This window comes from Pristiophorus japonicus, chromosome 8 (genome assembly GCF_044704955.1).
Source record: "Pristiophorus japonicus isolate sPriJap1 chromosome 8, sPriJap1.hap1, whole genome shotgun sequence".
NCBI lineage: Eukaryota > Metazoa > Chordata > Chondrichthyes > Pristiophoridae > Pristiophorus > Pristiophorus japonicus.
In genome coordinates, this window is record NC_091984.1 from 1,120,198 (window position 1) to 1,142,658 (window position 22,461).

General features: G+C 48.7%; 1 protein-coding gene across 1 annotated transcript in view; it reads left to right on the forward strand.

Moving 5' to 3' along the window:
• The window catches only part of dnai3 (dynein axonemal intermediate chain 3), a 204,316-nt gene extending 189,314 nt beyond the window's left edge, over positions 1-15,002 (forward strand). The window contains exons 20-22 of the mRNA XM_070885953.1: positions 2,478-2,569; positions 10,229-10,336; positions 14,886-15,002. Of these exons, the coding sequence (XP_070742054.1) occupies positions 2,478-2,569; positions 10,229-10,336; positions 14,886-15,002 (317 nt within the window). The remainder of the gene's footprint in view (positions 1-2,477; positions 2,570-10,228; positions 10,337-14,885) is intronic.
• Positions 15,003-22,461: the final 7,459 nt, after the last annotated feature.

Genomic DNA, 22,461 nt, shown 5'->3' on the forward strand with positions numbered 1-22,461 from the left:
GAGGGACTCGGTGCGAGTTAGGACATGGGCAGCGAGCACAGGGGGTGATGGGTGAGTGGGACTGGATGTGAGTTAGGACATGGGGCAGTGAGCACAGGGGGTGATGGGTGAGTGGGACTGGATGTGAGTTAGGACATGGGGCAGTGAGCACAGGGGGTGATGGGTGAGTGGGACTGGGTGTGAGTTAGGACATGGGGCAGTGAGCACAGGGGGTGATGGGTGAGTGGGACTGGGTGTGAGTTAGGACACGGGGCAGTGAGCACAGGGTGTGATGGGTGAGCGGGACTGGGTGTGAGTTAGGACACGGGGTCAGTGAGCACAGGGGGTGATGGGTGAGTGGGACTCGGTGCGAGTTAGGACATGGGGCAGTGAGCACAGGGGGTGATGGGTGAGTGGGACTCGGTGCGAGTTAGGACATGGGGCAGTGAGCACAGGGGGTGATGGGTGAACGGGACGGTGTGAGTTAGGACATGGTCAGTGAGCACAGGGGGTGATGGGTGAGTGGGACTGGGTGTGAGTTAGGACACGGGGCAGTGAGCACAGGGGGTGATGGGTGAGTGGGACTGGGTGTGAGTTAGGACACGGGGTCAGTGAGCACAGGAGGTGATGGGTGAGCGGGACTGGGTGTGAGTTAGGACATGGGGCAGTGAGCACAGGGGGTGATGGGTGAGTGGGACTGGGTGTGAGTTAGGACATGGGGCAGTGAGCACAGGGGGTGATGGGTGAGTGGGACTGGGTGTGAGTTAGGACACAGGGCAGTGAGCACAGGGGGTGATGGGTGAGGGGGACTGGGTGTGAGTTAGGACACAGGGCAGTGAGCACAGGGGGTGATGGGTGAGTGGGACTCGGTGCGAGTTAGGACATGGGGCAGTGAGCACAGGGGGTGATGGGTGAACGGGACGGTGTGAGTTAGGACACGGTCAGTGAGCACAGGGGGTGATGGGTGAGCGGGACTGGGTGTGAGTTAGGACACGGGGCAGCGAGCACAGGGGGTGATGGGTGAGCGGGACTTGGTGCGAGTTAGGACACGGGGCAGTGAGCACAGGGGGTGATGGGTGAGCGGGACTGGGTGTGAGTTAGGACACGGGGTCAGTGAGCACAGGGGGTGGTGGGTGAGCGGGACTTGGTGCAAGTTAGGACACGGGGCAGTGAGCACCGTGGGTGATGGGTGAGTGGGACTTGGTGCGAGTTAGGACACGGGGCAGTGAGCACAGGGTGTGATGGGTGAGCGGGACTGGGTGTGAGTTAGGACACGGGGTCAGTGAGCACAGGGGGTGATGGGTGAGTGGGACTTGGTGCAAGTTAGGACACGGGGCAGTGAGCACAGGGTGTGATGGGTAAGCGGGACTGGGTGTGAGTTAGGACACGGGGCAGTGAGCACAGGGGGTGATGGGTGAATGGGATGGTGTGAGTTAGGACACGGTGCAGTGAGCACAGGGGGTGATGGGTGAGCGGGACTGGGTGTGAGTTAGGACACGGGGTCAGTGAGCACAGGGGGTGATGGGTGAGCGGGACTGGGTGTGAGTTAGGACACGGGGGCAGTGAGCACAGGGGGTAATGGGTGAACGGGACGGTGTGAGTTAGGACACGGGGTCAGTGAGCACAGGGGGTGGTGGGTGAGCGGGACTTGGTGCAAGTTAGGACACGGGGCAGTGAGCACAGGGGGTGATGGGTGAGTGGGACTTGGTGCGAGTTAGGACACGGGGCAGTGAGCACAGGGTGTGATGGGTGAGCGGGACTGGGTGTGAGTTAGGACACGGGGTCAGTGAGCACAGGGGGTGATGGGTGAGTGGGACTTGGTGCAAGTTAGGACACGGGGCAGTGAGCACAGGGTGTGATGGGTGAGCGGGACTGGGTGTGAGTTAGGACACGGGGCAGTGAGCACAGGGGGTGATGGGTGAATGGGATGGTGTGAGTTAGGACACGGTGCAGTGAGCACAGGGGGTGATGGGTGAGCGGGACTGGGTGTGAGTTAGGACACGGGGTCAGTGAGCACAGGGGGTGATGGGTGAGCGGGACTGGGTGTGAGTTAGGACACGGGGGCAGTGAGCACAGGGGGTGATGGGTGAACGGGACGGTGTGAGTTAGGACACAGTCAGTGAGCACAGGGGGTGATGGGTGAGCGGGACCGGGTGTGAGTTAGGACACGGGCTGCTGAGTTTTAGATGAGGTCAGGTTTACGTCGGGTAGAACGTGGGAGGCCGGCCAGGAGTGCGTTGGAGTAGTCAGGTCTAGAGGTAACAAAGGCATGGATGAGGTCTGTGGCTCCCTGAGGACATCGTGAAGTTGGGGGGGAAAAATCAGCCATGTAATCTGATCACTGATTCACTAGGTCGGCCTGATCTCACATCGACAGAAAGCTGAATGTTTTAAACTATATTCTGCCAAGCCAGTGACATATATTGCAGGTTAAAGTAAAGCATGGTAAACAGTTGGAATATTTGCACTGTCCCCAACATAATCTGTGCTTTTATCAGCAAGGCAACATTTACTGGCTGTATCCGATGACTTTGGCACACTGCACATTCTGGAGGTACCCTGTGCCCTCCGACATCCATTAAACCAGGAGGTGAGTAATGGGATATTGTTGCGCCATTTTCATATTCTGATTTTTTTTTTAAAGTCAAGTTTTTGCAAATAATCTATTTGTTCCCTGAAGTATTCCATTTGTTCATTTGAACCTCCCCAGCCTCGGTAGAACGGTGCCAGGTTCAGGTCTGGCTGTGAAGGTACTGAGTGGGATCTGCTAGGATCCAAAGTCTTCACAATGAAAAGCTCGAGCTTCCAGTGTGCTATCCTGAAAGTAAAGTCACGAAACGTACACTTACTGCCCCCAATGGCCGAGTTGTTGAATGCTAGTCATACAAGGAAAGACCTGCATTTCTATCGCGCCTTTCACAACCTCAGGACTTTACAGCCAATGAAGCGCTTTTTGAAGTGTAGTCACTCTTGTAATGTAGAACATGTGGCAGCCAATTTGCGCACAGCAAGCTCCCACAAACAGCAATGTGATAATCAACCAGGTAATCTGTTTAGTGGGGTTGGTTGAGCAATAAATATTGGCCCCAGGACACCAGGGAGAACTCCCCTGCTCTTCATCGAGTGTGCCATTAACGTGTACCCGAGAGGACAGATGGCTCTTGCTCAAAGTCTCACCCGGAAGGACTGCAGCTCCGACAGACAGTGCAGCACCCCCTCGGCACTGCACTGGGAGTTTCGGCCTAGATTGATGCGCTGAAGTCTCTGGCTTGGGACCATCTGGCCCAGAGACGAGGATGCTACCCACTGAGCCTCGCGTGACACCTGCATAGGCCTGTGCTGGAAGGTATGGAGGGGCAGAGGTCGAATGAGAACAGGATTGGGGTTCAGCCCTTCGTGGCCACATAACCAGCTGACACTCACAGGCTTGGCTGACACGAGAAGAATAAGCCCTTGGGTGGGGTAAAAGGGGGCCACCAATACCTACTGAACCCGGGAAGGGCCAGTGCCTTCCGATCAGATGGGATGGGGGCGTGGGAGAGGGTGGTGTAGGAGGTGTGGTTTGGAATACATTTCCCATTCACTAGTAACACATGCACCATCATTTCTAGGCCTAGAAATTTGCCTTGGGCGATGGTGGAAGGCAGGCAGTGTCGGATCGCCTGCCCGTTATACGCAGCGCCCAATGTGCAGTTCCTCTGACTGCAACGTTCCTCTCGTGGAGGAGACTAGAACTAGGGCGCAGCGTTTCAGAATAAGGGGCCGCCCATTTAAAACTGAGATGAGGAGGAATTTCTTCTCTCAGAGGGTCGTGAATCTGTGGAATTCTCTGCCCCAGAGAGCTGTGGGGGCTGGGTCATTGAATATATTTAAGGCGGAGATAGACAGATTTTTGAACGACAAGGGAGTCATGGGTTATAGGGAGCGGGCGGGGAAGTGGAGTTGAGGCCAAGATCGGATCAGCCATGATCTTATTGAATGACGGAGCAGGCTCGAGGGGCCGAATGGCCGACTCCTGTTCCTATTTCTTATGTAACGGCACTGAATATCGAGCGCTGTGTATAACGGGCGGGCGATCCAATACAGGCCAAGGCGAAGTTACACGTTTATTCATCGTCCTTGCCGATGTAAATTGTACTTTTAGGCTATGGATTGAAGGAACTGGATTGAAACTATCCAAACTGTTTTTCAGTGAAGGAATCATTGTGTCATTAAAGAATAAAGACTCTGTCTGGGACACTAACTCCAAAAAGGTGAAAGGGCCACATTTTCAACCGTTTTGTCTTTTCTGCTGTCAACAAGGTGTTGGGTGAAGCATTGAAAACAGCATTGAGTTTTCTTTTTGACATCCCATTTCCCCATGATTTGCTGATAAGTGCAGCCTCACAGTATCAGTAAGAAGGGGGTTATATTATGAAGCAGCTTCCATTGGAATGTGCTGCAAAAGGTGGGTATAAAAAGAGCAAAGAAACTGTTTGTATTGGAAGGCTGTGGGTTCAAGTCCCACTCCAGAGACTTGAACACAAAAAGTCTAGGCTGACACTCCCAGTGCAGTACTGAGGGAGTGCCGCACTGTCGGAGGGGCAGTACTGAGGGAGTGCTCCACTGTCGGAGGGGCAGTACTGAGGGAGTGCTCCACTGTCGGAGGGGCAGTACTGAGGGAGCACCGCACTGTCGGAGGGGCAGTACTGAGGGAGTGCCGCACTGTCGGAGGGGCAGTACTGAGGGAGCACTGCACTGTCGGAGGGGCAGTACTGAGGGAGTGCTCCACTATCGGAGGTTCTGTCTTTCGAATGAGATGTCAAACTGAGGTCCTGTCTGCTCTCCGAGGTGAATGTAAAAGATCCCACGGCACTATTTTGAAGAGGAGCAGAGGAGTTATCTCCGGTGTCCTGGCTAATATTTATCGCTCAACCAACATCAGTAAAAAACAGATTATCTGGTCATTATCTGGTCAGCATTCGAAATAAAGTAAATGAGTTGACGGCACAAATCATTACAAATGGGTATGATTTGGTGGCCATTACAGAAACGTGATTGCAGGGTGGCCAAGACTGGGAATTAAACATACAGGGGTATCTGGCGATTCGGAAAGATAGACAAGAAGGGAAAGGAGGTGGGGTAGCTCTGTTAATAAAGGATGATATCAGGGCAGTTGTGAGAGACGATATTGGCTCTAATGAACAAAATGTTGAATCATTGTTGGTGGAGATTAGAGATGGTAAGGGGAAAAAGTCACTGGTGGGCGTAGTTTATAGGCCCCCAAATAATAACTTCATGGTGGGGCGGGCAATAATCAAGGGAATAATGGAGGCATGTGAAAAAGGAACGGCAGTAATCATGGGGGATTTTAATCTACATATCGATTGGTCAAATCAAATCACACGGGGTAGCCTTGAGGAGGAATTCATAGAATGCATACGGGATTGTTTCTTAGAACAGTATGTTACAGAACCTACAAGGGAGCAAGCTATCTTAGATCTGGTCCTGTGTAATGAGACAGGAATAATAAACGATTTCCAAGTAAAAGATCCTCTAGGAATGAGTGATCACAGTATGGTTGAATTTGTAATACAGATTAAGGGTGAGGAAGTAGTGTCTCAAACGAACGTACTATGCTTAAACAAAGGGGACTACAGTGGGATGAGGGCAGAGTTGGCTAAAGTAGACTGGAAACACAGACTAAACAGTGGCACAATTGAGGAACAGTGGAGGACTTTTAAGGAGCTCTTTCATAGTGCTCAACAAAAATGAAAAAGAAGGGCGGTAAGAGAAGGGATAACCAGCTGTGGATAACCAAGGAAATTAAGGAGAGTATCAAATTAAAAAACAATGCGTATAAGGTGGCCAAGGTTAGTGGGAAAATAGAAGATTGGGAACATTTTAAACAACAGCAAAGAATGACAAAGAAAGCAATAAAGAAAGAAAAGATAGATTACAAAGGTAAACTTGCGCAAAACATAAAAACGGATAGTAAAAGCTTTTACAGATATATAAAATGGAAAAGAGTGACTAAAGTAAATGTTGGTCCCTTAGAAGATGAGAAGGGGGATTTAATGATGGGAAATGTGTAAATGGCTGAGACCTTAAACAATTATTTTGCTTCGGTCTTCACAGTGGAAGACACAAAAACCATGCCAAAAATTACTGGTCACAGGAATGTGGGAAGGGAGGACCTGGAGACAATCACTATCACTAGGGAGGTAGTGCTGGACAGGCTAATAGGACTCAAGGTAGACAAGTCCCCTGGTCCTGATGAAATGCATCCCAGGGTATTAAAAGTGATGGCGGCAGTTATAGCAGATGCATTCGTTATAATCTACCAAAATTCTCTGGACTCTGGGGAGGTACCAGCGGATTGGAAAGCAGCTAATGTAACGCCTCTGTTTAAAAAAGGGGGCAGACAAAAGGCAGGTAACATAGGCCGGTTAGTTTAACATCTGTAGTGGGGAAAATGCTTGAAACTATCATTAAGGAAGAAATAGCAGGACATCTAGATAGGAATAGTGCAATCAAGCAGACGCAGCATGGATTCATGAAGGGGAAATCATGTTTAACTAATTTACTGGAATTCTTTGAGGATATAACGAGCATGGTGCATAGAGGTGTACCGATGGATGTGGTGTATTTAGATTTTCAAAAGGCATTCAATAAGGTGCCACACAAAAGGTTACTGCAGAAGATAAAGGTACGCGAGGTCAGTGGAAATGTATTAGCATGGATAGAGAATTGGCTAGCTAACAGAAATCAGAGAGTCGGGATAAATGGGTCCTTTTCGGGTTGGAAATCGGTGGTTAGTGGTGTGCCACAGGGATCGGTGCTGGGACCACAACTGTTTACAATATACATAGATGACCTGGAAGAGGGGACAGAGTGTAGTGTAACAAAATTTGCAGATGACACAAAGATTAGTGGGAAAGTGGGTTGTGTAGAGGACACAGAGAGGCTTCAAAGAGATATAGATAGGTTAAGCGAATGGGCTAAGGTTTGGCAGATAGAATACAATGTCGGAAAGTGTGAGGTCATCCACCTTGGGAAAAAAAACAGAAAAAGGGAATTTTATTTGAATGGGAAGAAATTACAACATGCTGAGGTGCAGAGGGACCTGGGAGTCCTTGTGCATGAAACTCTTTTGAGTTTATCTGTAAAATAAAAAAACATTAAACCGTGCCACCCGCCCTGGATGACACAGCAGACATTTACAAGGCCCTTTTTTTTTCCTTTTTTGTGTTTTTTTTTGTGTTTTTCTTTTTTTTGTGGTTTTTTTTTGGGCGCTAAAATCACATTTTTCCAAGTGCCCCCTATAAAAGGGGAGGGGGACACTAAAAGCACCGGCAATTAAAACAAATTAAACTTTAAAACGTAAAATCAAATTAAAATTTGGTTGCCGGGCGTGATGATGCACTCCAGTCCCTCCGGTGCCCACCTCTCGCGGAAGGCCGAGAGCGTACCGGTGGACACCGCGTGCTCCATCTCCAAGGACACCCTGGACCGGATGTAAGAGCGGAAGAGAGGCAGGCAGTCAGGTTGAACGACCCCCTCGACCGCCCGCTGCCTGGACCGGCTGATGGCACCCTTGGCCGTGCCCAGGAGCAGTCCTACGAGGAGGCCTTCAGACCTACCCGCTCCCCTCCGCACAGGGTGCCCAAAGATCAGGAGAGTGGGACTGAAGTGCAGCCAGAATTTCAGGAGCAGCCCCTTCAAATAATGGAACAGGGGCTGCAACCTCGTGCATTCCATAAAAACATGGAACACGGACTCTTCCAGACCGCAGAAATTGCAGGCGGCCTGGGAGTCCGTGAACCGGCTTAAAAATTTGTTGCACGGCACTGCTCCGTGCACCACCCTCCAGGCCAAGTCCCCGATGAATAGTGGGAGGACCCCTGCGTAGAGTGCCCTCCATCGGGGACCCCTGCCTCCTCCGGACGGCAAGATGGTACGCCATGGCGTGTCCGGACGGCCGGCGAGGATGGCAAAGTTGAGAGTGTGCAGGAGCAGCCCGTACAGGAAACCCCTCCGCGCGGAACTGAAAGGCACGGAGGGGATTTCCCCGAGGCGGCTCAAGTTGTGAGGCGCCGGCCCCCGAGGGAGGTTCCGGGGTTTGGCGCCGATGAGGAATTCCGTCCGGACGAGGGTCAGTTCGGACGGGATCTCCCCACGTGCTTGAGCCTCCTCGATGCACCTAACAGAGTCGGGGCCCAGAGCTGTTTTTAGCGACTCGATGGCATCGGCCGCGTGGCGGACGTTGGCAGAATTTAGGTGCCGTGCCAGCGTGTCTGGCACTATCCAGCCCGCTCCTCCGCCATCGAGCAGGTCCCTGACCCTGGTCACCTCACCAGCCACAGCCCTCTCTTCCGACCGCCACATAAAACCTCGGTCGTGGAGGTACGGATTCCCGAGCAGCGGCTCCTGCAGGACGGCCGCCACTCCAGCCGGCGGAGAGCTGCGCTTGGTGGAGACTTTGTTCCAGACCCTGATGAGTTCCTTGTAAAAGACAGGCAGCTCCCGGAGGGCGGTCCTGGCACCCCCCAAGTTCACAAACAGGAGCTGCGTGTCATAATTGAGGTCGAGCTGCTGGCGGAAGAAATACCTCGCCAGAGCGCATCACCTAGGAGGGGGCTCGACGTAAAGGTATCTCTGCAGGGTCTGAAGACGGAAAGTCGCGAGCTGGGCGCTGACGCACACCAACGACTGACCGCCCTCCTCAAGCGGGAGACTTAAGACCGCAGCAGAGACCCAGTGCTTCCTGTTGTTCCAGAAGAAGTCCACCAGCTTCTTCTGTATCTTGGCGACAAACGCAGGGAGAGGGGTCAAAGTGACCAGCCGGTACCACAACATTGCGGCCACCAGCTGATTTATGACTAGCGCTCAACCCCTGTAGGACAGCATTCGGAGCAGTCCTGTCCAGCGCCCTAGGCGAGCGGCGACCTTGGCCTCCAGCTCCTGCCAGTTCGCCGGCCAGGCTCCCTCGGCGGGGCTAAGGTAGACTCCCAGATAGAGGAGATGGGTCGTGCTCCAGGCAAAAGGCCTGAGCTCCTCCGGCAGGGAGTCCACCCGCCACTGACCCACCAGGAGTCCGGAACATTTCTCCCAGTTGATCCTGGCGGAGGACGCGGCCGAGTAAATCTCCTGGCACTCACGCATCCTCCGCAGGTCAGCGGGATCCTCTACCGCGAGGAGCACGTCATCGGCGTAAGCCGAGAGGACGACCTCCACGCCCGGCCCTTGCAGAGCCAGTCCCGTCAACCTCGTCCGCAAGAGGCGCAGGAAAGGCTCCACGCACACGGCGTATAACTGGCCGGACATGGGGCATCCCTGGCGCACCCCTCTCCTAAAGCGAAGGGGCGCCGTCAAGGACCCGTTAACCTTAATCAGACAAATCCCAAAAAGTTAGTTTGCAGGTGCAGCAGGTAATCAGGAAGGTGAATGGAATGTTGGCCTTCATTGCGAGAGGGATGGAGTACAAAAGCAGGGAGGTCCTGCTGCAACTGTACAGGGTATTGGTGAGGCCGCACCTGGAGTACTGCGTGCAGTTTTGGTCACCTTACTTAAGGAAGGATATACTAGCTTTGGAGGGAGTACAGAGACGATTCACTAGGCTGATTCCGGAGATGAGGGGGTTACCTTATGATGATAGATTGAGTAGACTGGGCCTTTACAGAAGGATGAGGGGTGATCTTATAGAAACATTTAAAATCATGAAAGGGATCGACAAGATAGAGGCAGAGAGGTTGTTTCCACTGGTCGGGGAGACTAGAACTAGGGGGCACAGACTCAAAATACGGGGGAGCCAATTTAAAACCGAGTTGAGAAGGAATTTCTTCTCCCAGAGGGTTGTGAATCTGTGGAATTTTCTGCCCAAGGAAGCAATTGAGGCTAGCTCATTGAATGTATTCAAATCACAGATAGATAGATTTTTAACCAATAAGGGAATTAAGGGTTAAGTGGAGCTGAGTCCACGGCCAGATCAGCCATGATCTTGGGGCTAGATGGCCTACTCCTGTTCCTAATTCTTATGTTCTTATGTATTATCACATTGCTGTGTGTGGGAACTTGCTGCGCACAAATTGGCTGCCGCGTTTCCCACATTACAACAGTGACTACATTCCAAAAGTACTTTATTGGCTGCAAAGCACTTTGGCAGGTCCTGAGGTCCTGCGAGGCGCTATATAAATGCAAGTGTTTCCGTGCTCTTACTCGCTCGTCAAGACCGATTGCCATTAAAAACGTTCTATATTCTCTTCACCAGATGTCCAATGTGGAAGCCTACTTTGACAGAGAAGCTAAACGACTGGAGTATTTCGAAGCAAGAAAAATATTAAGAAATGAAAAGAAATTAGAAGAAGAAAGCAAACCCGTGAGCAGAAGAATTTGGTCTTTTCAAAGCCGCGTGGGGTTCCCTTGGAACAAGCTGCTCGCCACCTCTCCCAAACACACATCTGTTTTCCTTCAGTGTTTCAAGCCTGCCACTAATTATTTATGCTGCTGTAGCTTAGCGGCAAATTGAGAACGGCTCCCCGCCAGTGCAAAATAAAAGTCACAGCCAAACCACTGGGCACTTCTGGCCTTGCCGTACTCTGCTAATGCAGCATTTCCTCAGTGTGAACCTTTATGAGGTGCGGGGAACTCTTTAAACCTCACCTTAAAGCTGGCCCACGCTGTGTCAGTTGAATTCAGGCTTGGGTCATAGTCCAGGCTCGGCAATTGGTTTCGGTGCGAGCCTGTGATGTGGAGGGGGTGTGGAGAGGAGCAGGCGGGGGGGGGGAACAGCTGTGGTTCCCTGCCTCTGATCACTATCCAGCCAAACCGTGTTTCGGGGCGAGTACAGGCCGCAGTTGGATGTGATGCACCCACTGTAACATTCACTGAGTGGCCTGTTAGCGCCCATTGCCTGACATCGAATGTACAGCACAGATACAGGCCATTCGGCCCAACGGGTCTGTGCCGGGGTTTATGCTCCACTCCAGACTCCTCCCACCCCTATTTCCTCTCGCCCCAGCACCATATCCTTCTATATAAGATTACTTAGGATTCCATTTTCAACCCAACCAGTCCATTCCGACGTTTATGCTCCACTCGAGCCTCCTCCCGTCTTTCCCCATCTAAATCTATCAGCATAACCCTCTATTCCTTTCTCCCTCATGTGTTTATCCAGCCTCCCCTTAAATGCATCGATACTATTCACCTCAACCCCTCCCTGTGGCAGCGAGTTCCACATTCTCACCGCTCTCTGGGTAAAGAGGTTTCTCCTGAATTCCCCATTGGGTTTATTAGTGACTATCTTATATTGATGGCCTCTAGTTATGCTCTTCTCCACATCATTTTAAAGACCTCTATTAGGTCACCCCTCAGCCGCCTATTCTCAAGGGAAATGAGACACAGCCTGTTCATCCTTTCCTAGAAACATAGAAATTTACCGCGCAGAAGGAGGCCATTCCGGCCCATTGTGTCCGCACCGGCCGACAAAGAGCCACTCGGCCCTCGGTCAGCAGCCCTGAAGGTTACATATAAACCCATGAACAATGAACAATGGCAGAAAGGCAAAGAGCACCCAGCCCAACCAGTCTGCCCCACACAACTGCAACACCCCCTGCATCGCAACATTCTACACTCCGCCCAACCAGCTATACGATCTCCTGAGAGAGGCAAAACTACCTTCGCATTTCTGGTATCATCCTTGTAAATCTTCTCTGCACCCTCCCCAGTCCCTCTATATCCTTTTTATAATATGGCGACCAGAACTGTACGCAGTGCTCCAAGTGTTTGATACGGGTTCCTCCCTCGTGCTTATCGAGCTTCCCTTTAAAGGCATTCATGTTATTCACCCCAACCACACCAAGGGGGGAAAAAATTGTGAGATTTGTTTTGAAAGCCAGAATTCACTTTCACGCATACTCTCATACCCAGCACCGAACCACAGGGCCCTTGCTTCACCCTCAGTTCTACAGATGTTGAGGTAATTTTTTTTTTAAATTTAAGTTTAGGATATCTTACTGCAAAATCATTTTTTTTTTAATTTTAGGACATTGAACTGCAACACTGAATCAGTCACACCGGCGGTGAATTATAAATCATTGTCCCCACACACCCGGGGAAAAATAGGTGCAGGAGTAGGCCATTCGGCCCTTCGAGTCTGCACCACCATTCAATAAGATCATGGCTGATCATTCCCTCAGTACCCCTTTCCTGCTTTCTCTCCATACCCCTTGATCCCTTTAGCAGTAAGGGTCATATCTAACTCCCTCTTGAATATATCTAACGAACTGGCATCAACAACTTTCTGTGGTAGAGAATTCCACAGGTTCACCACTCTCTGGGTGAAGAAGTTTCTCCTCATCTCGGTCCTAAATGGCTTACCCCTTATCCTTAGACTGTGACCCCTAGTTCTGGACTTCCTCAACATCGGGAACATTCTTCCTGCATCTAACCTGTCTAAACCCGTCAGAATTTTATATGTTTCTATGAGATCCCCTCTCATTCTTCTAAATTCCAGTGAATATAAGCCTAGTTGATCCAGTAGTTTTTCATATGTCAGTCCCGCCATCCCGGGAATCAGTCTGGTGAACCTTCGCTGCACTCCCTCAATAGCAAGTATGGCAGCTGTACCTCTCCGAGGGCCTGTGGCTCTCTGAGAACTGTACCTCAGACGAGGGGCAGAAAGCGTGGCAGAAAGAAAAAGGGGAGAAAAATAAGCAAAAGGAGGACCACCATTTTCAAGCAGGACTGTGATGTGTGCACCTGAGAGCATGCTCACGGGCTTGTGGAGCTGTTGCGAGAGGTGGCGCCGGAGGGACTGGAGTGCATCATCACCCCCGGCAACCAAATTCTAATTCGATTGAAGGTTTTCGTTAAAGTTTTAAATTGTTGGTTTGTGGGTTCTAGTGCCCTTGCCAAAAGGGGACATTTGATTTAAGTATCAACAAAATAGTTGTAGAGCTGTTGCACTGTGAGTGGCTGAGCCAGTCATGTGATGTTCACAAGACTCAATAAAACCCCAGTCCATTGAGTTCACGTTCCCCACAATGAGGCCTGCAGTTGTGAGCCTGGTGGATGAACTGGTCGGGTTCAGTTTGATAAACCTTTGCTGATAAACCAGCTCGTTCTTTACGGCAAATGTGTAGCTGTGAATTCTTAAGCAAAGAACCCCTGAAGCAGATACACTACAGCGACTTTAAAAAGAAACTATCCCGAAATGCAATTAAAGTCGACATAATCTACAGGCATCTCCTTACACCCTGGAGCTTTGATAGTTGTTTCAAACAATTATGCAACAATTGCACTTCAGCCACTTCTTGTAAAAATTTACATTACAAGTGTTTCAATTAACCAGCCATATCGGAATTCCAACCATTACCATACTAAGCAGCATGAAATATCTTTGAATAGTAGCTGTAATTAGTTTTATTTTAATGTACATATATATATATATATATATATATTCCCAGTGTTCTTCCGTAAGATAATCAATGAATTACAGATCATTTATTCTTAATCAAAATTAACGTTAATTTTTTTAAATTCCTTCCTGGGATGTGGGCGTCGCTGGCAAGGACGGCATTTATTGCCCATCCCTAATTGCCCCTTGAGAAGGTGGTGGTGAGCCGCCTTCTTGAACCGCTGCAGTCCGTGTGGTGAAGGTGCTCCCACAGTGCTGTTAGGGAGGGAGTTCCAGGATTGTGACCCAGCGACGATGAAGGAACGGCCGATATATTTCCCAGTCAGGATGGTGTGTGACTGGGAGGGGAACGTGGAGGTGGTGGTGTTCCCATGCGTCTGCTGCCCTAATAAATACCAGAGAACACGAGTCAAAAATCAGGAGTCATAGAATCAGAGAACGGTTACAGCACAGAAAGAGGCCATTCGGCCCGTCGAGCCCATGCCGGCTCTCTGCAAGAGCCCCTCAACCAGTCCCACTCCCCCCGCCCTTTCCCCGTAGCCCTGCAAATTTTTTTCCTTCAGGTACTTATCCAACTCCCCTTTGAAAGCCACGATTGAGTCTGCCTCCATCACCCTCTCAGGCAGCGCATTCCAGATCCTAACCACTCGCTGCGTAAAAAAGCTTTTCCTCGTGTCGCCTTTGGTTCTTCTGCCAATCACCTTAAATCTGTGTCCTCTGGCTCCCGACTCTTCCACCAATGGGAACAGTTTCTCTCTATCTACCCTGTCCAGACCCCTCATGATTTTGAACACCTCGATCAAATCTCCTCTCAACCTTCTCTGCTCCAAGGGGAACAACCCCAGCTTCTCCCGTCTATCCACGTCTCTGAAGTCCCTCATCCGTGGGACCATTCTTGTAAATCTCCTCTGCACCCTCTCTAAGGTGCGGAAGTGCATCCGGGAGGGCGCTGAGCACCTCGAGTCTCGTCGGCGAGAGCATGCAGAAACCAAGCGCAGGCAGCGGAAGGAGCGTGCGGCAAACCTGTCCCACCCTCCCCTTCCTTCAACCACTGTCTGTCCCACCTGTGACAGGGACTGTGGTTCTCGTAATGGACTGTACAGTCACCTGAGAACTCACTTTTAGAGTGGAAGCAAGTCTTCCTCGATTCCGAGGGACTGTCTATGATGATGATGATGAAAGTGTGGTGTCCAGAATTGGACACAATACTCCAGTTCGGGCCGAACCCGTGTTTTATAAAGGTTCCTCATAACTTCCTTGCTTTTGTACTCTATACCTCTATTTATGGAGCCTCGGAAATGACATCAGAAGTCAGGCCTTTTTTTCATTGCAAGGGTAAATGATTTGCGGATAAGTTACCAGGAATGGCCGTAAGCAGACAGCCTAGATGGGCTCGGCCGACAACTGGATGAGTTTCAGAAGGGGTGGATGATTTAGGGCGCGCTCTATTTATACAATAAAAGGAACGGCCTGGTTTCCTGGTCCTAACAATGTCTATGCTTCACCTTAGGAGGAACCCACAAAGCTGGACAAGTCAATAGAACAGTTGGAAGCGGAACTAAAAGAGCAATATGCAACTTATCTATTAGAAGAGAAGGCGGCCATCTTTGCTCAAATTGGAAAATGAAGGAGGCTGAAGAATCTTTGAGCCTCTATATTTTTGTATTATAAAATAAAATTTCCTGCATTGCAGTGGTGACTACACTTCAAAAAAAGTACTGTAGGGCACCCTGGGATGTCCGGAGGTCAGGAAGGGCACTATGGAAATGCAACTTCGATCTATCTATCTTATCTTTATATTGCACATGTCTGCATTTATAATGAAACAGCGCCCCCGGGGGATGGTGTAATTATAGCATGAAATGTTTACATTGGGAGTCTCCATTCTAAATGTAATCAATGCATAATAGTAACTTTCAAACGGGAATTGGATAAATACTTGAAAAGGAGAAATTTGCCGGGCTACGGGGAAAGAGCGGGAAGTGGGACTGATGGGATCGCTCTGTCACAGAGCCGGCACAGGCTCGATGGGCCCAATGGCTGCCTGTGCTGTGTTTGTTGTGTCTCTGCACCTTGTTACAAACTCACACGAGGCATGGATATATCAGACACGGTCACTCTGTGACCTTCACTTTATTTGCAGGACTGAAGAGTGCTGATCCTGGTGGGACCTCCCCTTTTATACCTGGAAGCCCAGGTGAGGAGCTCACTCCCTGTGGTCAGGGTGTTCATTACAAGGGTACAGGTACAGTATGCATGAGTTACCATTATATACTTATAGTCATTGCAAGATGGTGAAATACATGACAGTATCATTCTGTGAAATTTGATCAGATAAAAACATAGCTGTTGCAACTGTGGTATCAGCACAAAAATAACTCAGCAATCAAGCATGGTAAATTGCAGTCAGATGTCGATGTTACCATCAAAGTATTCTAAAATACAAAATTAATTGTCACTTGGAAAAATATGGGTTAACAACTGAAACCCAGCATGGCGTTCAAATTGTGTTTGACTAACTTGATGTTGTGTTTATAGACCTTCCAAAGACTGGTTAGCAAAATTAAGAAGCCCATGGGATTAAATGGGCATCCTGGATACAAAGCCAGCTAGGAGACAGAAAACAGAGTAGTGATGAATGGTTATTTTTCAGAGTGGAGGGCAGTATACTGTGGTGCTGTGACAGCTGGCCTGTTTGATGTATATTAATGACCTGGACTTGGGGGTACAGGGCCTAATTTTGAAGTTTGCAGATGACACAAAACTTGGAAATATAGTAAACCGTGAGGAGGATTGTGACCGACTCCAGGAGGGCACAGTGGTGAAACACAAGACATTACCGATGAAATTTAACGCAGAGAAGTTTGAAGTGATTGAGTTGGGTAGGAAGAATTTGTAAGAGGCAATATAAGTTAAATGGTACAATTTTAAAGGGGGTGCAGGAACAGAGCGACCTGTGGGATGTGTGTACACAAGTCTTTGAAGGCGGTTGGATAAGTTCAGAAGGCTTTTAAAAAAAGCATATAGGATCTTTGGTTTATAAAAGTGCAGAGGAGATTAAATGAAATGGTCCCAGGGATGAGGGACTTCAGTAACGTGGATAGACGGGAGAAACTAGGCTTGTTCTCCCCAGAGCAGAGAGGGTTCACGGGAGATTTGATAGAGGTGTTCAACATCATAAAAAATCACAGAAATTTACAGCTCAGGAGGAGGCCATTCGGCCCATTGTGTCCGTGCCGCCCGACAAAGAGCTATCCAGTCTAATTATTGAATGTGTATTCCTTGCCTTGTTAGCCCTCCCTAAATGCATTACCTCACACTTCTCCGGATTGAATTCCATTTGCCCCTGTTCTGTCCACCTGACCAGTTCATTGATGTCTTCCTGCAGTCCACAGCTTTCTTCTTCACTATCAACCACACGGCCTATTTTTGTATTATCTGCAAACTTCTTAATCATACCCCCAACATTCAAGTCTAAATCATTGATATATACCACAAAAAACAAGGGACCCAGCACTGAGCCCTGTGGAAACCCACTGGATACAGCCTTCCAGTCACAAAAATACCCATCGATCATTACCCTTCGCTTCCAGCCTCTGAGCCAATTTTGGATCCAACTTGCCACTTTGTCCTGGATCCCATGGGCTATTACTTTCGTGACCAGCCTGCCATGTGGGACCTTATCAAAAACCTGCTAAAATCCATACACACTACATCATACACACTACCCTCATCGACCCTCCTGGTTACCTCCTCAAAAAATTCAATCAAGTTAGTCAGCCCTTAACAAAGCCATGCTGACTGTACTTGATTAAGCCGTATCTTTCTAAATGAAGATTATTCGTGTCCCTCCAATAATTTTCCCACCACCGAGGTTAGGCTGACGGGCCTGTAATTACTCAGTCTATCCCTTTCTCCCTTTTTAAACAATGATATGTTAGCAGTCCACCTGCTCTCCGGCACCACACCTGTAGCCAGAGAAGACTGGAAAATGATGGTCAGAGCCTCTGCTATTTCCTCTCTTGCTTCTCTTAACAGCCTGAGATACATTTAATCTGGACCTGGCAATTTATCCACTCTCAAAGCTGCTAAGCCCCTTAATACTTCCTCATTATGTTTATTTCATCTGATATTTCACACTCCTCCTCCCTGATTGCAATATCCGCATCACTTTTTTGTTCTTCAATTCAACCCATATGGCCTCGTTTGATGATCCCTCTAACATATCATCTCTCCGCACAGCTGTAATTGTTTCTTTAATCAATACTATGACCCCCCTCCTTTCCCCCCCCCCTCTATCCCATCTGAAAACCCTGTAACCAGGAATGTTGAGCTGCCATTCTTGCCCTTTTAGCCATGTCTCAGTAATAGCTATAATGTCATACTCCCAAGTGTTCATCTGTGCTCTCAGCTCATCTACCTTATTGATGATTTAGACGAGGGGATTAAATGTAGTATCTCCAAATTTGCAGATGACACTAAGTTGGGTGGCAGTGTGAGCTGCGAGGAGGATGAGGCTGCAGAGTGACTGGGATAGGTTAGGTGAGTGGGCAAATGCATGGCAAATGAAGTATAATGTGGATAAATGTGAGGTTATCCACTTTGGTGGTAAAAACAGAGAGACAGACTATTATCTGAATGGTGACAGATTAGGAAAAGGGGAGGTGCAAAGAGACCTGGGTGTCATGGTACATCAGTCATTGAAGGTTGGCATGCAGGTACAGCAGGTGGTTAAGAAAGCAAATGGCATGTTGGCCTTCATAACGAGGGGATTTGAGTACAGGGGGAGGGAGGTGTTACTGTAGTTGTACAGGGCCTTGGTGAGGCCACACCTGGAGTATTGTGTACAGTTTTGGTCTCCTAACCTGAGGAAGGATATTCTTGCTATTGAGGGAGTGCAGCGAAGGTTCATAGAAACATAGAAAATAGGTGCAGGAGTAGGTCATTCGGCCCTTCTAGCCTGCACCGCCATTCAATGAGTTCATGGCTGAACATGCAACTTCAGTACCCCATTCCTGCTTTCTCACCATACCCCTTGATTCCCCTAGTAGTAAGGACTTAATCTAACTCCTTTTTGAATATATTTAGTGAATTGGCCTCAACAACTTTCTGTGGTAGAGAATTCCACAGGTTCACCACTCTCTGGGTGAAGAAATTCCTCCTCATCTCGGTCCTAAATGGCTTCCCCCTTATCCTTAGACTGTGTCCCCTGGTTCTGGACTTCCCCAACATTGGGAACATTCTTCCTGCATCTAACCTGTCTAACCCTGTCAGAATTTTAAACGTTTCTATGAGGTCCCCTCTCATTCTTCTGAACTCCAATGAATACAAGCCCAGTTGATCCAGTCTTTCTTGATAGGTCAGTCCCGCCATCCCGGGAATCAGTCTGGTGAACCTTCGCTGCACTCCCTCAATAGCAAGAATGTCCTTCCTCAGGTTAGGAGACCAAAACTGTACACAATACTCCAGGTGTGGCCTCACCAAGGCCCTGTACAATTGTAGCAACACCTCCCTGCCCCTGTACTCAAATCCCCTTGCTATGAAGGCCAACATGCCATTTGCTTTCTTAACCGCCTGCTGTACCTGCATGCCAACCTTCAATGACTGATGTACCATGACACCCAGGTCTCGTTGCACCTCCCCTTTTCCTAATCTGTCACCATTCAGATAATAGTCTGTCTCTCTGTTTTTACCACCAAAGTGGATAACCTCACATTTATCCACATTATACTTCATCTGCCATGCATTTGCCCACTCACCTAACCTATCCAAGTCGCTCTGCAGCCTCATAGCATTCTCCTTGCAGCTCACACTGCCACCCAACTTAGTGTCATCCACAAATTTGGAGATACTACATTTAATCCCCTCGTCTAAATCATTAATATACAGTGTAAACAGTTGGGGCCCCAGCACAGAACCTTGCGGTACCCCACTAGTCACTGCCTGCCATTCTGAAAAGTCCCCATTTACTCCTACTCTTTGCTTCCTGTCTGACAACCAGTTCTCAATTCATGTCAGCACACTACCCCCAATCCCATGTGCTTTAACTTTGCACATTAATCTCTTGTGTGGGAACTTGTCGAAAGCCTTCTGAAAGTCCAAATATACCACATCAACTGGTTCTCCCTTGTCCACTCTACTGGAAACATCTTCAAAAAATTCCAGAAGATTTGTCAAGCATGATTTCCCTTTCACAAATCCATGCTGACTTGGACCTATCATATTATCTCTTTCCAAATGCACTGCTATGACATCCTTAATAATTGATTCCATCATTTTACCCACTACCGATGTCAGGCTGACCGGTCTATAATTCCCTGTTTTCTCTCTCCCTCCTTTTTTAAAAAGTGGGGTTACATTCTGACTGATTCCCGGGATGGCGGGACTGACCTATCAAGAAAGACTGGATCAACTGGGCTTGTATTCACTGGAGTTCAGAAGAATGAGAGGGGATCTCAGAAATGTTTAAAATTCTGACGGGTTTAGACAGGTTAGATACATAGAAACATAGAAACATAGAAAATAGGTGCAGGAGTAGGCCATTCGGCCCTTCTAGCCTGCACCGCCATTCAATGCGTTCATGGCTGAACATTCAACTTCAGTACCCCATTCCTGCTTTCTCGCCATACCCCTTGATCCCCCTAGTAGTAAGTACCTCATCTAACTCCTTTTTGAATATATTTAGTGAATTGGCCTCAACAACTTTCTGTGGTAGACAATTCCACAGGTTCACCACTCTCTGGGTGAAGAAGTTCCTCCGCATCTCGGTCCTAAATGGCTTACCCCTTATCCTTAGACTGTGACCTCAGGTTCTGGACTTCCCCAACATTGGGAACATTCTTCCTGCATCTAACCTGTCTAACCCCGTCAGAATTTTAAATGTTTCTATGAGGTCCCCTCTCATTCTTCTGAACTCCAGTGAATACAAGCCCAGTTGATCCAGTCTTTCTTGATAGGTCAGTCCCGCCATCCCAGGAATCAGTCTGGTGAACCTTCGCTGCAATCCCTCAATAGCAAGAATGTCCTTCCTCAGGTTAGGAGACCAAAACTGTACACAATACTCCAGGTGTGGCCTCACCAATGCCCTGTACAACTGTAGCAACACCTCCCTGCCCCTGTACTCAAATCCCCTCGCTATGAAGGCCAACATGCCATTTGAAACATAGAAACATAGAAAATAGGTGCAGGAGTAGGCCATTCGGCCCTTCTAGCCTGCACCGCCATTCAATGAGTTCATTGCTGAACATTCAACTTCAGTACCCCATTCCTGCTTTCTCGCCATACCCCTTGATCCCCCTAGCAGTAAGGACCTCATCTAACTCCTTTTTGAATATATTTAGTGAATTGGCCTCAACAACTTTCTGTGGTAGAGAATTCCACAGGTTCACCACTCTCTGGGTGAAGAAGTTCCTCCGCATCTCGGTCCTAAATGGCTTACCCCTTATCCTTAGACTGTGACCCCTGGTTCTGGACTTCCCCAACATTGGGAACATTCTTCCTGCATCTAACCTGTCTAACCCCGTCAGAATTTTATATGTTTCTATGAGGTCCCCTCTCATTCTTCTGAACTCCAGTGAATACAAGCCCAGTTGATCCAGTCTTTCTTGATAGGTCAGTCCCGCCATCCCGGGAATCAGTCTGGTGAACCTTCGCTGCACTCCCTCAATAGCAAGAATGTCCTTCCTCAGGTTAGGAGACCAAAACTGTACACAATACTCCAGGTGTGGCCTCACCAATGCCCTGTACAACTGTAGCAACACCTCCCTGCCCCTGTACTCAAATCCCCTTGCTATGAAGGCCAACATGCCATTTGCTTTCTTAACCGCCTGCTGCACCTGCATGCCAACCTTCAATGACTGATGTACCATGACACCCAGGTCTCTTTGCACCTCCCCTTTTCCTAATCTGTCACCATTCAGATAATAGTCTGTCTCTCTGTTTTTACTACCAAAGTGGATAACCTCACATTTATCCACATTATACTTCATCTGCCATGCATTTGCCCACTCACCTAACCTATCCAAGTCGCTCTGCAGCCTCACAGCATCCTCCTCGCAGCTCACACTGCCACCCAACTTAGTGTCATCCGCAAATTTGGAGATACTACATTTAATCCCCTCATCTAAATCATTAATGTACAGTGTAAACAGCTGGGGCCCCAGCACAGAACCTTGCGGTACCCCACTAGTCACTGCCTGCCATTCTGAAAAGTACCCATTTACTCCTACTCTTTGCTTCCTGTCTGACAACCAGTTCTCAATCCATGTCAGTACACTACCCCCAATCCCATGTGCTCTAACTTTGCACATCAATCTCTTGTGTGGGACCTTGTCGAACGCCTTCTGAAAGTCCAAATATACCACATCAACTGGTTCTCCCTTATCCACTCTACTGGAAACATCCTCAAAAAATTCCAGAAGATTTGTCAAGCATGATTTCCCTTTCACAAATCCATGCTGACTTGGACCTATCATGTCACCTCTTTCCAAATGCACTGCTATGACATCCTTAATAATTGATTCCATCATTTTACCCACTACCGATGTCAGGCTGACCGGTCTATAATTCCCTGTTTTCTCTCTCCCTCCTTTTTTAAAAAGTGGGGTTACATTGGCTACCCTCCACTCCATAGGAACTGATCCAGAGTCAATGGAATGTTGGAAAATGACTGTCAACGCATCCACTATTTCCAAGGCCACCTCCTTAAGTACTCTGGGATGCAGTCCATCAGGCCCTTGGGATTTATCGGCCTTCAATCCCATCAATTTCCCCAACACAATTTCCCGGCTAATAAGGATTTCCCTCAGTTCCTCCTCCTTACTAGACCCCCCGACCCCTTTTATAACCGGAAGGTTGTTCGTGTCCTCCTTCGTGAATACCGAACCAAAGTACTTGTTCAATTGGTCCGCCATTTCTTTGTTCCCCGTTATGACTTCCCCTGATTCTGACTGCAGGGGACCTACGTTTGTCTTTACTAACCTTTTTCCCTTTACATATCTATAGAAACTTTTGCAATCCGTCTTAATGTTCCCTGCAAGCTTCTTCTCATACTCCATTTTCCCTGCCCTAATCAAACCCTTTGTCCT